Source organism: Schistocerca gregaria, chromosome 8 (genome assembly GCF_023897955.1).
Source record: "Schistocerca gregaria isolate iqSchGreg1 chromosome 8, iqSchGreg1.2, whole genome shotgun sequence".
NCBI classification, from domain to species: domain Eukaryota; kingdom Metazoa; phylum Arthropoda; class Insecta; order Orthoptera; family Acrididae; genus Schistocerca; species Schistocerca gregaria.
In genome coordinates, this window is record NC_064927.1 from 394,915,856 (window position 1) to 394,934,908 (window position 19,053).

Genomic DNA, 19,053 nt, shown 5'->3' on the forward strand with positions numbered 1-19,053 from the left:
GATCTATAAAGCATAGATACAATTCCCTGTTCCACTCATAACACTTCTCCATTATTTGCCGTAAGCTAAAGATCTGGTCCTGACAACCTCTAAGAGGCCTAAACCCACACTGATTTTCATCCAATTGGTCCTCAACTAATACTCGCACTTTCATTTCAGCAATACCTGAGGAGATTTTACCCACAACGCTGATTAAAGAGATACCTCTGTAGTTGTTACAATCTTTCCTGTTTCCATGTTTAAAGATTGGTGTGATTACTGCTTTTGTCTAGTCTGATGGAACCTGTCCCGACTCCCAGGCCATTTCAGTTATCCTGTGTAGCCATTTAAGACCTGACATTCCACTGTATTTGATGAGTTCCGACTTAATTTCATCCACACCAGCTGCTTTATTGTACTGCAATCTACTGACCATTTTCTCCACTTCCTCAAATGTGATCCTATTTCCACCATCATTCCTATCCCATTCTACCTCGGAATCTGAAACAGTACTGATCGTATTTTCACCTACATTGAGCAACTCTTCAAAATATTCCCTCCATCTGCCCAAGGCATACACAGGATTCACCAGCAGTTTTCCTGACCTGTCCAAAATACTTGTCATTTCCTTCTTACCTCCCTTTCGAAGACTGCTAATTACACTCCAGAATGGTTTTCCAGCAGCTTGACCCATAGTCTCCAACCTGTTTCCAAAGTCTTCCCAAGATTTCTTCTTGGATGCTGCAATTATCTGTTTGGCTTTGTTTCTTTCTTCCACATAACTTTCTCTATCTACCTGAGTTCTAGTATGTAGCCATTTTTGACAGGCCTTCTTTTTCCTTTTACAGGCTGCCTTGACTGTGACATTCCACCAAGCTGTTTGCTTCATCCTACTTTTGCACACTACTGTTCCAAGACATTCTTTAGCCACTTCTAGTACTGTGTCCCTGTACCTTGTCCATTCCTTTTCCAATGACTGTAATTGACTACATTCAACTAACTGGTACCTTTCTGAGATCGCTGTTACGTACTTGTGCCTGATTTCCTTATCCTGAAGTTTCTCCACTCTTATCCTCCTACATATGGACCTGACCTCCTGCACTTTCGGCCTCACAATCCCAATTTCACTGCAGATTAAACAATGATCAGTGTCATCAAAGAATCCCCTGAATACACGTGTGTCCCTCACAGCCTTCCTGAATTCCTGATGTGTTTTTATATAGTCAATGACAGATCTGGTTCCCCTGCCTTCCCACGTGTACCAGTGAATGTTCTTATGTTTAAAAAAGGAGTTTGTGATTACTAAGCCCATACTGGCACAGAAATCCAAGAGTTGTTTCCCGTTCCTGTTGGCCTCCATATCCTCTCCAAATTTACCCATAACCTTTTCATACCCTTCTGTTCGATTTCCAATCCTGGCGTTAAAATCACCCATGAGCAGAACACTGTCCTTGTCCTTTACTCTAACAACTACATCACTGAGTGCCTCATAAAAACTATCCATCTTATCTTGATCTGTCCCTTCACAATGCGAATATACTGACACAATCCTAACTTTCTTGCTAGACACTGTCAGATCTATCCACATAAGTCATTCGTTTACATACCTTATTGCAACTACGCTGGGTTCCATTTCTTTCCTGATGTAATAAAGCCCTACAGTCCATTGTGCTATTCCTGCTTTGACTCCTGACAGGTAGACCTTGTATTCTCCCACTTCCTCTTCTTTCTCACGCCTAACCCGAATGTCACTAACAGCTAAAATGTCCAGCCCCATCTTAATTGCAGCCTCTGCCAGCTCTACCTTCTTCCCTGAGTAGCCCCCATTGAAATTAATAGCTCCCCATCTCATTACCATTTGTTTGCCAAGTCGTATCTTAGGAGTCCCTGGTTTGTCAGTTAGAAGTGGGACTCCGTCACCTCCAAAGGTCCGAGGCATTTTGCTCCGATTGTTGCCAGCATCATATTTAAAGTACCAGGGAAGCAGGTTGCTAGCCTTACTTGCCCTGAGTCCCATTGGGTTTTACTCCTAACGATTGAGGGACTAACCGGTGGATTTGGTAGTCTTTGCCCTATGATCACAAAGGTGACCACGACTCAGAATATGTCCGAGATGCTCAGCCTTATTCCAAAGTAACTGGTATCCCGACTGTCGGGACCACTTACTTGGCCACTCATACGTTGCCCGTGGTTCATGAACTAGGACATGACTACAGGAACCCACACCATGAACCACATCTGACTTCCAAAGAAAATCCTACCCTTGAAAATCGATTTGATTACAAGCAGAAAGGGAACAGAGTCAGTCAGTCTGAGAAAAACGATAACTCGCGCTTGTCAATACATTAACAGACAACAGACAGACCAGGCATTCTATTGGAAAACCTGCGTAGTCAAATTGGATGCAAAATAAAAGTTGCATCTGATCCCTTCGGCCCATTCGGGAAACTAAACTAGCACTTCACTTTAGCGACTATCGTTATTGAACTGAAAACAGAATATAAGACTTTTGATTATTTCATGAAGGTCAGTGATGGTAGCAGCGAAAAATTCCGTCGTACGCATATTGCTTGCGACCCCGTCGCAAAACCCGTCATGCGTTTTAGATCAACATCTTCTGTACAAGATGGCAAATCATCAAGCTTCTTACTGACCCAATACTGCTCATAATGAGTGGTGCTCGTATCTTCCCTATACCTTAAGGCTCTTCCCTGGAAAACACAGCAGAACCGTTCTCATCAGAACAAAACACTTTCTTTCAACCACAGTCACTTGGTCGTCCTCTGTAAGTCGTTTTCAATATTAGAAATCTGACTCTGGAACAATCTGCCTCATTATATCAGAGAACCTGACAACACATTCTGCTTCAAAAGACAGCTAATGACATATTTACTAACACAACAATAATGTCAGTCTCTGTTTCGTACACACCTCTGACCCCTTACAAGTATCCAACAGGTATTTCTCACTTCCCAAGAATTGTATTTGATTTTCTCTCTCTCTAGCTCTGTTATAAAATCCCACTTTTGAATTGTAATCCTTTCAGTTGCACTCTGTGGTGCTGAATGCTTACCTCCAACAAGAGAAATGGAACAACGACTTGATGTCGTGGAAACAAAAAGGTGCTCAGGTGAACATTTGGATTAAAATGACACAGTCATTTCACAAATGATGAAGTTCTTAAGTTATATGGAATAGTACAAAAAGTATACAAAATGAAATAAAGCCAACTACGATGGCTTAGGCATGTCCTCAGTGCAGGTGCAACAACAACGGCAAAGACTGGTTGTAGTTTGTAAACAAGTAATAAACGGCCAGTGGGGCGACCTAGGTAGCAATGGCTTGAAAGCCTGCTGGAAGATCTCAAGCCTGCACCATGATCAGGTGCAACATTGGATAAAATGGCAACAGATAGCCAAGATAACGGACCTTGTCAGCATGTGGGATAAATGCTAATGAAGTAGAAGAAGTACACCCATAAATAACTTTTTGTATGATGTTATCATTATTAGCAGTATTAGTATTACTATCGCTAGTATCATTGCTCTTAGTCAGACTTAGTATTAGTAATCCAAATGGTATTGATTAAATTCAGTTGCTCTTTCTAACTCCATTTTATATCATCAGTGCTTATTAAATTAAATGTACTATGATTTTTAAGTACCATAAATGTGAAGTAATAAGGTTTTTAATCACATGTAAAACTCTTGTTCTATGTGAGATCCTGAAGGCCCTAATCTGATTGCGTTAATAAATAAATAAAAAATAAAAACAAATAATATATGCAATCAATAATATACACATGCAGGAGAGAACAACTCTCACAGATTGTCCCGTTCAGTGCAAGAGTGGGGCAAGGAGACGTTATTTCATGTATATTATTTACAGTTCAGTCAAATGGTGCTCAGAAAGGCCAAATGCTGGAAAGCATTGTAGAAGTATTCTGTATTTTTTCGACGGGATCTGTACTAGAATTTTCAAAGTGCCAGCAAAATTTCGGCCAGGAAGTAGGTCAAAAACGAAAAACACACGAAAAATTGTGCTTCTTTAGGTTTTTCGGTTATAACTCTGGAACGGCACAATTTTCGGCAAAGTTGACTACTTATGAAAATAAGAATATAAAAATTAACGAAAATTACGCCTCAGTGGCCTTTTCGTCAGACACGTGTCGCCCAGGGAAAAATCCTTACTAATTCAGAGAACAGGAATCATTTAATATCAGTGTTAATGCAGAAATTGGGTAAAGCAGACATAATTTGCAAGCAAGCTGTGGATGATGCTGATACCTTTATTATCAGCATCGCACTATCTTTGGCTCCCACACATTCAACCGTCATAGCTGTTAGGGAAGACGTGGTCTTGTCGTCATACTAAAAGACCTCTATCAGCAAACTAATTACTAATGAAACGAGGGAGAGGTAAAATCCCATAGCCGTTTTAATCTTCTCACACAATTGGCCACACTGCCCGAGAAAATATTTTGTTTTTTTTTTCATGCAGTCAGTGGATGTGACACTACTCACGCTCTTTACAATAAGGGAAAAGTGAAATGCTTCGTTACACTAAAGAAAAACCTTTCATTGCAAAACGACATAGAAATATTTAAAGATCTGATCCGAACAAGGACGACGTAGCGTCGCTTGTGCTAAACTCGGCTTGCCCATTTCGCACATGATATACTGCTAACTGCAGATGAAGGGCAACAGGCTGATTCCATGTTTCTAGAGTTCCGGAAAACAGTCCGTCTCCGTGGCGTTGCGGTAGCTTTAGAGCCTGTCACGCAGTGGGCCCGGGTTCGATTCCCGGCAGGAGACTGGGTGTTGTGTGTCCTTCATCATCATTGATTCGCAAGTCACTAAAATAAAGGACTTCCAGTATGGCGGTCGAACTCTCCCGAATGGGGTCTCCCGGACAACAATGCCAAACGATCCTTTCATTTGTTTCCGGATAGCAAACGTACGTTTCTAGCATTTGTAGACTTAGAGAAAGCTTTTGACAATGTTGACTGGAATACTCTCTTTCAAATTCTGAAGGTGGCTGGGGTAAAATACAGGGAGCGAAAGTATTTACAATTTGTACAGAAACCAGATGGCAGTTATAAGAGTAGAGGGGCATGAAAGGGAAGCAGTGGTTGGGAAGGGAGTGAGACAGGGTTTCAGCGTATCCACGATGTTATTCAATCTGTATATTGAGCAAGCAGTGAAGGAAACAAAAGAAAAATTCGGAGTAGGAATTAAAATCCATGGAGAAGAAATTAAAACTTTAAGGTTTGCCGATGACATTGTAATTCTGTCAGAGACAGCAAAGGACTTGGAAGAGCAGTTGAACGGAATGGATAGTGTCTTGAAAGGAGAGAATAAGATGAACACCAACAAAAGCAAAACGAGGATAATGGAATGTAGTCGAATTAAGTCTGGTGATGCTGAGGAAATTAGATTAGAAAATGGGACACTTTAAGTAATAAAGGAGTTTTGCTATCCGGGGAGCAAAATAACTGATGATGGTCGAAGTAAAGAGGATATCAAATGTAGACTGGCAATGACAAGGAAAGCATTTTTGAAGAAGAGAAATTTGTTAACATCAAGTATAGATTTAAGTGTCATGAAGTCGTTTCTGAAAGTATTTGTATGGAGCATAGCCATTTATTGAAGTGAAACATGGACGATAACTAGTTTGGACAAGAAGAGAATAGAAGCTTTCGAAATGTGGTGCTACAGAAGAATGCTGAAGATTAGATGGGTAGACCACATAACTAATGAGGAGGTATTGAATAGGATGGGGGAGAAGAGAAGTTTGTGGCACAACTTGACTAGAAGAAGGGATCGGTTGGTAGGACATGTTCTGAGGCATCAAGGGATCAACAACAACATTTAACATGGTGCCCCATTGCAGGCTGTTAACGGAGGTAGGAGCATATGGATTAATTTCACAGATGTGCTAGTGGCCCGAAGACCTATAAAGTAATAGAATCCAGTATGCTGTCCTCGACAGCTAGTGTTCATCAGAACCGATGGTATCATCATGAGCGCCCCAGGGAAGTGTGACAGGACAGCTGTTGTTCTCTATATATATAAATGACTTGGCGGGCAAGGCAGGTAGCAATATGCGGTTGTTTGCTGACGGTAATGTATCGAGGTTGAGCGACTGTAGGAAGATATAAGATAGATAAAATTTCTAGTTGGTATGATGAATGGCAGCTAGCTCTAAATGTGGGAAAACGTAAGTTAATGCGAATGAGTGGGGAAAACACACATGTAATGTCCGGATACAGCATTAGTGGTGTACTGACTGACACAGTCACGTCGTTTAAATATCTGGGCGAAATGATGCAAAACGATATGAGGTGAACGAGCGTGTGAGGATTGTGGTAGGGAAGGCGAGTGTTCGACTTCGGTTAGTTGCGAGAATTTTAGGAGAGTGTGTTCCACCTACAAAGGAAGCCGCATATAGGAAGCAGGTGTGGCCTATTCTTGAATACTTCTCCAGTGTTTGGGATCCGTACCAGCTCATATTGAAGGAGGTCATCGATGCAGTTCAGAGGCGGGCTACTAGGTTTGTTACCGGTAGGTTCGAACAACAATGAAGTATGACAGAAATGCTTCGGAAACTCAAATCGAAATCACTGGAGGGAAGGAGATGTTCTTTTCGAGGAAGACTATTGAGAAAATTTAGAGAACGGACATTTGAAGCTGACTGCCAACTGACTACTGCGGCCAACACACACTGCACCAAAGGAGCACGAAGATACGAGAAATTAGGGATCGTACAGAGGCGTACATATAGATGTTTTTTTTTTCCTCGCTCTGTTTGCGAGTGGGAAAGGAAAGGAAATGACTAATAGTGGTAGAGGATATCATCCACCACACACCGTACGGTGGCTCTGGAGAACCTATGTAGGTGTAGATACACAGGGTGTTACAAAAAGGTACGGCCAAACTTTCAGGAAACATTGCTCACACACAAAGAAAGAAAATATGTTACCTGGACATGTGTCCAGAAACGCTTACTTTCCACGTTAGAGCTCATTTTATTACCTCTCTTCAAATCACATTAATCATGGAATGGAAACAAACAGCAACAGAACGTAACAGCGTCACTTCAAACACTTTGTTACAGGAAATGCTCAAAATGTCCTCCGTTAGCGAGGGTACATGCATCCACCCTCCGTCGCATGGAATCCCTGATGCGCTGATGCAGCCCTGGAAAATGGCGTACTGTATCACTGCCGTCCACAGTACGAGCACGAAGAGTCTCTACATTTGGTACCGGGGTTGCGTAGACAAGAGCTTTCAAATGCCCCCCATAAATGAAAGTCAAGAGGGTTGAGGTCAGGAGAGCGTGGAGGCCATGGAATTGGTCCGCCTCTACCAATCCATCGGTCACCGAATCTGTTGTTGAGAAGCGTACGAACACTTCGACTGAAATGTGCAGTAGATCCATCGTGCATGAACCACATGTTGTGTCGTACTTGTAAAGGCACATGCACAGGTAGAGTATCTCGTATGAAATCATGATAACGTGCTCCATTGAGCAGTACATACTGACGAAACTAAAATGAGCTCTACCATGGAAATTAAGCGTTTCCGGACAAGTGTCCACATAACATATTTTCTTTATTTGTGTGTGAGCAGTGTCTCCTGAAAGTTTGGCCGTACCTTTTTGTAACACCCTGTAGATGTAGTGGATTGTTGTAAACGATTCCTCATCAGACTGTATGCTGGTGGAAGCGAAGAATCTCTGAACCACCTCTGATACAGAAGCTGCATCTACGAGGACTATTCAGAAAGCAGGAAACGTTTTGGCATTAAGAAAAAACACTAAGTACAAGAAATACATTTTATTATATACATCTGAAAGAGTGACTGATTACTACTTTTCCACGCACTCACAAAACACATTGAGGCACTTATTATAGCAATGGACAAGATTTGAAATACCTTCGTCGTAAAATTCTGCCTCCTGAGACTTTAGCCAATGAGTTACGACCACTTAGAGTTCCGTGTCGGCATCAAAGTGCTGCGTTGCAAGCCAGTCTTCATCTTGGGAAACAAGTGGAAGTCGCTTGGTGTAGGGCAGATGAGGGACAATTTCCAATTTATTGTAAAGAGCGTGAGTAGTGTCACATCCACTGACTGCATGCAAAAAACAATATATTTTGATGAGCAAGGTGGTCAATTTCGTGAGGAGATTAAAACCGTTGTGGGATTTTACCTTGCTGTGTGAGGTCGGGCATTGTCGTGCCAAAATAAAATTTTGGACGTCAGCTTTCCTCAGCATTTGTACTGAACTCCTCTTCTAAGGCTGTGCAAAGTTTGACAGTAATGGGCAGAATTTATCGTTGCTCCGCGTTCGAGAAAATCAATAACAAGCACACCTTGCCTATCCCAAAACACAGGTCGCCATCAGCTTCCTTGCTGACAAGGTATGAAAACATTTTCTATGTTTTTGGGAGGACCTTGTGTGCCCCCAGCCCATGGACTGTAATTTTGTCTCGCAATTGACGTGTTTCACCCAAGTCTCGTCACCGGTTAAGATTCGATCCAGTAATGAATCACCATGTTTGTGGTAGATCTCGAGAAATGTCAACGTTGCTCCTATTCACTGTCTGTAAGCATTTTGGGCACCCATCATGCACAAAATTTGTGGTAGCCTAGCTTTTGAGAGACAATTTCAAACAACAAAGTTGTTGAAACTTGTGGAAAAGAAAGTGAAAGCTCCGTTATTGTGAAGTGACGGTTTTCACGAATCGTTTCATCAACTTTAGCGACAAGACCGTCAGTCACAGTGCTCTGGCGTCCACTCTTCTCTTCATCGTGAACGTTGGTTCGGCCATTTTGAAATCGAATGCACCATTTCCGGACGGAACATTCACTCATTACGTTGTTTCCGTACACTTCATACAGTTCACAATAAATTTCTATAGGTTTTAGATTTCTTGCCAACAAAAACCGTATCACAGACCGCACCTCACAACTAGCGGAATTTTCGATTGCAGCTCACATTTCAAATTCGAATATCGAAAAAAAAACAGAAGCTTAGAGAAGTTCCCACTATCACATATTGATGCCGACTAAGCTGCCAAGCACACACAGACCAAAATATACGCGATCGACGCGCGCCTAGCGGCGTCAGATGGTAACGTACCCTACTTTCTGAATAGTCTTCGTAATCGGCATTCAGCGCAACTGCCAATATCGTTTCTCTGCCACCAACTGAGAATGTTGCTTTCCAGCATATTCTCCGGGTGTACCATAAGGTACAACAGTGACAATGCGGAATGGGATTGGACGAGAGCGAAGGACAGTTTGGTTCCAACCACTATGCTTCAGTCGCCAGCACCCGATGTTATTCTGACCTACATCGTCCGCAAATGCAGAATTGGCTGTCGTTGCTGCCCTTGTAGCTGCCGAAAAACAGACCTCCACTGCTCAAAGGTCTGCGTCAGCTGTGATATAGTTGGCGAGAATGTCAGCCCCCTCGATTTGCAAGACTTAGTAAACGCCGTTTTGGAAGTAGGGGATGGGCGGAGGACTGAAACAAGGACTCTTACAGATCGCAATAATTCATACTTCACATGGTTATTGTAATTTCCCGTTGTGAAATCCCATGACCTTATTATTGTAACAAAAACTATACATTGTTTTCTACTCTAATTATTTATCTGTTATATAGCACCAAATGAGATTAATGACGCATTAGCTTTAACATACCCGTATACATAGTGTCCTAAGAAAACACCGAGAAACTTCAGCGACTGTTTCCTTACAACAAAACAAGCAAGAAAAGTTTAGTAAACTAGGGCTGTAGAGCACATACCTTAAGAGACAACAGCACTTGTTCATCTTCGACACTACGAAACACATCTCATAAACTGCAAGATCTTATCTTGTCATATTTTGGGAGGAAGTAATATGGACCAAAACAAGGAAAATCAGTCTAACAAACATGAGCTCTAAATTCAGTACCTTAAGAGATATGATCACATGTTGGTAGAAGAGATATGTTTCACACTAGTGAAGATGAACAGGTGCTCATAGCTCTTGAAGTAGGTATTTTAGACCCCATTTCAGCTAATACTTCCTCCTTCCAAAATACTGAAAGCAAAGACCTTGTAGTAGAAGAGATATGTTTCATAGTATTGAACACGAACCTGACACCTCTTAAGGTATGCATTTTAGAGCCTAACTACTAGACTTTTTCACTTATTTCTGTATAAGGAAACTGTCCTTAAACTTCGTCGGGTTTTGTTTTTTGGCACACCCTGTAGCCTATATTCTCATTTTCGAATCAAGTGAACAATACGGTAGTAGAGTGCGAAACGCAAAGAGGATGAAACTTCTTTGAAATGACTTAAAAATTATTATATTAATAATACAAATATTATTGTTACCAAATGCCAATAAGTGAGCATAATTTTATGCCATTTAGATAAGTTATTCGAACATCTTTCAATTGCAAGCTTATTTTGACGTTTGAACGAACAGCATAACATAGGGACGAGGAGTTGGGATTTTATTGGACCAGAACTTCCATTAAGTTCAACACGCACTACACGCCATACTGTTGGTCTGACGAAAAAAATCACCAATACTTACTAGGGAGAAATTTTATCCTCTTAATTTTCATAAATAATCAACGTTGACGAAAATTGCGTTATTTTCGAGTTATAAGCGACAAACTCAAAAGTCCTCTGTTTTCGAGCTTTTCTTCATTTTTGACCCGTTTTCGGGCTGTAATTTTGGTGTTACTTTGAAAATTCGGTTTCAGTACCCTCGAACACATATGGAATGCTTGTCAAAAAAACTTTTGCACAGTGTTCCACAAAGAATCACCGTTTACAGGACTATCAACTGTGTCCTGGAAAAAGTCTTCGGCGAATGGACCATCGAACGTTAGATCAAGGTTGGAATCGAAGCAGGCAGCCTATGGTTGGTTGGTTGTTTGGGGAAGGAGACCAGACAGCGTGGTCATCGGTCTCATCGGTGTACGGAAGGATGGGGAAGGAAGTCGGCCGTGCCCTTTCAGAGGAACCATCCCGGCAATTGCCTGCAGTGATTTAGGGAAATCACGGAAAACCTAAATCAGGATGGCCGGACGCGGGACTGAACCGTCGTCCTTCCAAATGCGAGTCCAGTGCCTTACCACTGCGCCACCAGGCAGCCTATGGGTTCGACACCTGGCTTTTACTGATGACCTGATAACCTACTGGCAAGCGACATGCAAAAGGCTTCAATGCAACTTCTAACACTGCTTTTAATATAAAAGGAAACAGGTCTACGAATATACATCGAAAAGGTCGAATTCATTACGAACAGTACACTCATCCAAGAACAATGAAAGCGCCACCAATCATATTAAGAGAGCCAAAACCGTAACGTACCTTGGAGAATGGATCTCTGTAACACTGCAGCTCTCGAACAAAATAAAATCAAACTTGGTAGGGCATACTTCCTTGCATAAAAACATGTATACACGGCGGTCTAAACGTTTCCGCTTCAGAACGTTGCTGCAGTGTACATGCAACGTAGGCAAGGGATTAGTTTGACATTCGTGTCTTTCAGACATGCATACAGTAAATGCAGAAACTTGAACTATGGTGACGTTATTTCCAAACCAGCATGCATGGTGTTTCACCAAATGGCTATCTTCAGCCTGGTGCGTTCTGCCTGACTGGAATATCGATTCCAGACTGTACGCCCATAGAACAGAAATTTCTTTCTTCGCATCTTGTGCCTGGAAACATGCATCGATTAATACAAAGACATTATAACACAGGAGTCAGTGCTTCAGTCCTCTATGCAGCAGAGCGCCTGCCCTAGCTAAGAAGACCCTAGAAGACTCCTCGAATTACAAGAAAGTAAATGTAGAGGGACTAAGGATCCTACCACTACTACTACTATTACTACTACTATCACTTGAGTCTTGTCCCGCAGTTACACAGCGTCAGCCATTGTTAATCGGATTTGGCATGTTAATGTTTAAGGGGTGGCCGGATGTCCTTCCTGCCACCACCCCGTACCCCCCGGGATGGAATTAGTGTACGCCAACTGTCTGTGTTGAGTGTATTCCATGGAATACTGTGAAAGTGTTCAGATGTCTGCGAACCGTGTAACTGAGACGGAACATGGGGACTAGTGCAGTATTCTCCTAGTAGGATGTGGAAAACCGCCTAAAAACCACATCCAGGCTGGCCAGCACATCGGCCCTTGTCGTTAATCTACCAGGCAGATTTGATCTGGGGCCGGCGCGCCTACCCATGTCCAGGAAGCAGCGCATTAGTGCTCTCAGCTACCCTGGCGGGTACTAAGGATCCTACCACATGGTACCGTAAAAACTAAATCTTGAACTGTACCAACACCAAGAAAATCCCACCATTATCGTTTCTATGGCCATCTGTACAGAAATGACTGTCTCAGGTTGCCTATACAGTCTTCAAAGTAGCCAACAAGAATAACACCACTGGATTCTTGTGGGGTCAAGCAAATAGAACTTTATATTAGGCAATATATAAACTAAAAGGGGTGACTACAATTTTGCTGTTGAACCCAGACCCTTCCTAGCCTCCCTTACATAAGTTAACCACAATGGGACCTGTAAATGGTCTAAGTATTGCACAATAGAGTTCAGCAGGAAAATGAATGAATACTGGCCTAGCAGTAAAGTGGTAAGGTGCTAACAAGAAAAGAGCTACTAAACTTCACCAAGAACATCAGAAGTGGCAGATGACAATAGCACAGCAAACACAAAAGCACCATAGTTACAGGTGGCCTAAATGAGTTAAAAAAAGTACATGCACTATCATATACGAGCAAGATAATTGCATAATATACATACTGTTGTTATTATAAAGAACAATATCCAATAGAGACGCACTCGGTTGGCGCTAGGTCAAGTAAGTAACAGGTCGAGCTGCAAGTTGACAATCTCCTGTGTCGCCTTGCTATCTGCTCCAAGTGAGCTGCAACGTGGCAGCGCTGGCGGGAGCTGTGAGCGACTGGCGAGAGCTAGTTCAATCGCTCCCCGCTAGGAGTCACTTGGGTGCTGCTCCCTCGCTCGCGAGTGAGTTACTGACCGCTCTTCGCTCTGTCGCTAGGGGCGAAGTGTCCAGAGGGCCGGTGCGGCTGTGTGCGAAAACAATGAGCTTCAAACAAAGATATCACAAACTGTTGCAACAGTTTACAAATAGCCTGTACTGCACATGCGCATCTCAGCGGTAGTTGCAACCGTCAGAGCGCGTATTTCGCGTGTTTCGTTGCTCGGCCACTTGTAACGCTAGTTCACATCTTATCCACAGAACAGACAGTATACAACACAGCAGATGACGGCTCCTTTAAACTGTTTGTAGTCAAAAGTTGCGCTCAACGCCATATCGAAACCGTGTAAACGCTAAACGATGGCTGCTTGCTACTGCAGCTCGAAATAGACTTTCTTACCAAACGGAACGAATCCAACCGACTAAATGAAAACTTTTACGAAAGGAAACGCTAGTAAAACTAATTGTGATAAATCTATAGGTAAAAGCTTTTAAACTTATTACTGTTAGCATTTGCAAGCTGTGAAATACCACTGCTTTTATCTTCAGACAGGCCAGTATCTACAGTAATTTCAGTGGACGCATATTCACATTCTTGAAGGAAAAAGTCTTGTTTCACAAGGCTTCTAGCATCCAGTGCGCGTTGGTCGTCGATTATTCATATGATTTTGAAATGAATCGCAGTTGGCTTTTGATCATTTTTGAACACATTCTAAGTTGATTTCTGAACGAATCGTCTGTTGATTTTTGAGTGCGTGCATATTGTATGTGCTGTCTCTGCCAAGCTAACTCCCGTCGCATCTATAAATGAAAAACTTCCCGCAGACAAAAGAGGATGGGGCTATAGGAACTGAGCTGAATAAACTCGAACGAATGAATGCCAATCACCGTTTGTTTAAATGGTTGATTGGATGTCCGAATGATCAGCGTTGTTATAAGTATTAGCGAAACCCTTAGATTCAGACTACCAGGGTGGAAATTTCTTCTCGATGTATCCAAGAAGATGAAAATTTTTGCCGGCATGTCACACTACTAAGGACGAATTGCACAGTTTCCGGTTAGCAGTCCGGCAAATGCGTTGTACGAATGCGTAATGACACCTAACCGAAGAATAAACAGAACCTGCGATTCTGACAGGGCCGGCCAGGGTGGCCGAGCGGTTCTAGGCGCTAAAGTCTGGATCCGCGTGACCGCTACGGTCGCAGGCTCGAATCCTACATTGGGCATGGATGTGTGTGATGTCCTTAGGTTAGTTAGGTTTAAGTAGTTCTAAGTTCTAGGGGACTGATGACCTCAGAAGTTAAGTCCCATAGTGCTCAGAGCCTTTTTTGATTCTGACAGGGTTAGTGAAATCAACTGGCGAATAAATTTTGTCAATGGTAGGAATAGTTACAGAATTAGTGACGACAAGATTGTTTGTTAAAACGAGGATGGAAAAGAAGTAGGAATGTCACATAAAAGATACGGAAGAATATGACGATTCCAAATTTGTATAAAAATTTCGTACTACTGTTTCTCGATCTCATGCCTGAGAAACTCGAGCATATGAATGAAATGTGAAACTATTTCCTAACAAAAAACTTTTTGTTCGAAGTACGCCTGATAGGCATTTGGTAATCGTACTTCGCGAATCGTATTCTGTCGTGTTATTTATGTAAATAAGGTACATAAAAATGACAATTTGTGCGAAAACAGACTCGCTTATCTGGCGCGCGTCAGAATTGCTGAAATGTTAGAAAGGCCTATTTCGTTTCATGTAACAGACAGTGCCAAATAGACGTAATCAAATCAAGAAACCACGCCGCTCTTCGGTACTTTCGTGTTAACAGCCTTTTCAGTATTAGACAACAACATTTTGATTTTTCATGTAGGAAAACATTTGACGAACTTTGATTAGGTAATAGATTAATTCGCAGAAAGGCTGTAGCAAGAGTGGAGGGAAAAATATGCTGGGACCTAAGGATTGGAGAAATGCGTACTTTTCCTTTCTTGTCTCTTGTCTTCACTGGTTTTATGTTTCCTATATTTAATTTTGTGTCAAACAAAAGAGAACGTATTACCTAATAGACAATAAAAAGTACAAATTTTCTGAAGATTTCTTATTCCCCTGGTCACAAATAATCCCTCCCAGTATTAATTGTGAGTTTTTTTTAAGGAGTTGGGATATCAAACTGGCCGATTTGGAGCAGGAGAGACACTACACGACATTTTAATCTCTGCTGTCCTGAATAGAGGTTTGATGGCTTCTATTAGAAAACATATACGTTGAATTCCACAGTGTGAAATACTGTGACGTGCGATAGAAGAATTCTGTGGAAGGAGGTGTGGCATTGCACTTAGGCAAACTTAAAATGAAATAACATGTCTTATATTTCCTCGAACACATATGTTTTATATTTCAAACTTCACAAAGGTCTGCGCTACAAAATGAACACGTTTTTGAAAAATCAATTTTTAAAAAAACTTTTGACGTCCTATCTGAAAAGCTTAGGGGGAGGGGGAAAGGGGTGTGGCGGGGGAGGAGGGGGAGAACCACTGTCAAATATTGCCCCGGTTCGGAAATATCGTAGATCTGTGCCTGGCTTCAGATGACACTGAACCTGCTTTGTTCTGTAAATATTGCATTTTTATCTTACAGAAATTTCCTCTTACTTCTTAATTTTTCTTTTCTGGCACTTAGTGCTGATAAAATCAGCTTCGGTATCAGAGCCGGTACTTTCTTTCACGTTTCGAACCTGAAAGTAATGTAAGTATTACTTTAAATGGTTACATTAAGCTGCATTAAAATTTAATTAATGTAAATGTTTTGAACTGGGTCCAGACCTGTAAGGCCACTCCAACATATTATGTTAAACGAATCATATTCATTTAAGAAATGCCGTCTGACAAACTGAAGTGTACGTGTTGCAAACAAACTATTGTCAAGCTAAATATGAGATACGTGTCAGCTTTTCCAGTATGTAACTGTTGGTGTGGAATGTCTTCTTCATCGCCGTCAGGGTGGCCGAGCGGTTCTAGGCGCTATAGTCTGGAACCGCGCGACCGCTAGGGTCGCAGGTTCGAATCCTGCCCCGGGCTTAAATGTGTGTGATGTCCTTCGGTTGTTAGGTTCAAGTAGTTCTACGTTCTAGGGGACTGATGTCCTCAGAAGGTACGTCCCATAATGCTCAGAGGCATTTGAACCATTTTTTTTTTTTTTTGTCTTCTTCATCGTCGTCGTCCTACAACAGTACAACAATAAATCTTGATGACTAATTTGAGAAACGTGCGTCTACTTACACGTGACACGAGTAAATGATCCAAACCTGAAGTAGCCGGTTTTCACTGCAAACCCTTCAATTTTATGCTGCAGAACACTTGGAAATTATGTATGACGGTAGCTATACCAATACCGAAAAAACAGACACACCAACATCGAGCTGTGATATGAAACTTCAAGGTACAAAAGAAATAAATTTTGTGCGCCAATTAGTTTCCTCAGAATCGAATGATAGGTATTAATATACCGCAGTGAAGTAGTTTCAATTTAAAAGAAGAGCCTCCGACAAAAACTAAATTCAGGAATTCATTTACTTTTGCTTCATTCACATACAGTATTTTTTCCAATTTGATGAGTTTTCATTGTTTACAGTAAGAAAATCGAAAACTAATTTTTCTCGTGTAATGTATTCGGCAGCTTTGTGCTCGTTACTTTCCCTCTTACTACAAATGGTTCAAATGGCCCTGAGAACTATGGGACTTAACAGCTGTGATCATCAGTCCCCTAGAACTTAGAACTACTTAAAACTAACTAACCTAAGGACATAACACACATCTATGCCCGAGGCAGGATTCGAACCTGCGACCGTAGCAGTCGCACGGTTCCGGACTGCGCGTCTAGAACCGCGGGACCACCGCGGCCGGCCGTCTTACTACACTTCATTAAAAATTTTCAGCTTTTACAGTACATGAAACAACTGTTTACTTGCAGGTAAGCACAGCAGTTAAAATGCCCAATTAATAAAATAAATAAAACGTATCCATTAATCTTTGGCTTCAGACTCAGCTGTTTACTCGGCTCCGACATGGCAGATTTTGTTCATGCACTCCAAATTTTGGCACATAGATTGCAGCCGAGTTTCCAACATCACACCTGGTACATATGCTTTTCATGCTTAACACTGCGTATTTCGAGTATTTATTCTCATTGTCAGGTGCAAATATTTAGGTAAGTATTTTGTGTAGTGTCTGTGCGTGTGTTGTGCCTCTCTTGCACTGTACTACATCGTCTTTTTGAGGTTATAAGGTACTGTGTAGCCTCTGTTATGCAGAAAACCACACAATCGGTGTGAAATCCTGCACAGTGTGAATGGTGGATTGCGTGTGTGTAGTTTTGTGCATGAAGGAGGATGCACAGTAATTAGAACCTTAAAAACACGACATAGTACAGTCCAAGAAGGGGTCGAAGAACACACAGAATGCTAATGTAAGTATTTGATCATGACAATACGTCGTGCTCAGCATGAAAAAAGTACGTACATGGTACAATGTTTCATTATGTAAACAATGAATGACACAGTTGCAGGCTTTCGAAGCAAATCGATTATCATTAAGAAATTGAGCCAAATGTTTCAGCTTCCCATTTGTGACTGGCACTTCCAGGAGGAGCGGTGACACAAAATGTTAACTGAAGAAGTTGTGAATTATTTCTGCCATCACTTTCCTCATCAACATTCTGTTTTATTTCAAATGCTTAGGTTGGAACTTAAATAGTGGCAACACTGCTGCGGAGACACTATGCAACAGAATTTACTATTGTTGCTGATACGTTGTTGACATACCTACCTCACCTCCGAGCAAATGGACTCGCCCGTCCCACGACAATGGCGGGCGCACAGAAGAAGGAAACACAGTCACTTGTGAGCGAGCGGCCTAACGTAACGGTGTCACTTACGTTTTCGAAACAGGAACAACGGAACTGGATCAAGATTGAATGTGCCAGAGGTCGTACAGCATGACAGTGTCATCAAGGTCTTCAAGAGGCGCGCGCGGAATCGGCATTGCCGTAAACAGTGGCACGTTGAGTAAAAGCCTTCGACGAAGGTCGGCAAACTGTGGCAGACATGTATCGGGCAGGTTGTCCTACCGTCTCTGAAGAAGGAGTGCATGCTGTTGCCGCTTTAGTGGGCAGTGATCGACGCCGTACGATTCGTGAGCTCGCCCACGAAACCGGATTAGCGCATACGACTGTGCTTCGCATCCTGAAGGAAAGCCTGGACATGCGAAAAATTGCATCACGATGGGTTCCGCATGACTTGACGGAAATGCAGAAATGGATGCCTTACGACGCTGCTCAGACGCACTTGGAGCGCGATGGAGAGGCTTTCTTACGCCGTATCGTAACACTGGATGAGATGTGGGCAACATCGTACGAGCCAAAACTGAAAAGCTAATCCAACGAATGTCGTCATTATGGGTCGCCGCGAAAGTCGAAAGTGCATCAGAGTCCCATTATGGTGAAAGTTATGGTGATTCTCGTGTACGACTGTGATGGTGTTATCCTAACGCAGGGGTTCCCAACAAAAGTTTCTCGAGGACCTCCTCATCGAGCACGATTGGTACCTTGTCGTATCATAATATCAAGTACCTAAAAGAGCCAAATGAAGAGTCTTTTTATACGTTTTCTATTTTTGGTACTTAGAAAAAACATTGACATATTCATTCTTGAAAAATATTGAGTTTAAAACGTTTTCAATTTAGCCATCATTGTTATTGCTAAATTTCTGATTACTGCTCAAAATCTTTGTCTTCAAATCTGGGTGTTTAGTATAACAAACTCCTTAAAAAAATTAAAATTGTGAACTGAAAATGACAGGAAAAAAATAAACCTGAGTGTACTAGTCTTACAAGTGTACTACACTTGAGTTTGCATTGAGTAGACATGTGTGAAAAATAAGAAAACATTAATTTCATACAAGTTATTATTTATTTGAAAAAATACGGTTACAACAGAATACTCCATCAGTATACAGTTAGATTTAATTTTCAGTTCTTAATGAGAT

At 41.8% G+C, this 19,053-nt stretch overlaps 1 protein-coding gene across 2 annotated transcripts in view; it reads right to left on the reverse strand.

Annotated features, from left to right (window-relative positions):
• The window catches only part of LOC126283933 (uncharacterized), a 30,203-nt gene extending 17,220 nt beyond the window's left edge, over positions 1-12,983 (reverse strand). Inside the window, exon 1 of one of the 2 annotated variants that reach the window (XM_049982319.1) lies at positions 12,814-12,983. In XM_049982319.1, the coding sequence (XP_049838276.1) occupies position 12,814 (1 nt within the window). In that variant the 5' untranslated portion in view covers positions 12,815-12,983. The remainder of the gene's footprint in view (positions 1-12,813) is intronic. The other variant, XM_049982320.1, reaches the window with a different exon arrangement.
• Positions 12,984-19,053: the final 6,070 nt, after the last annotated feature.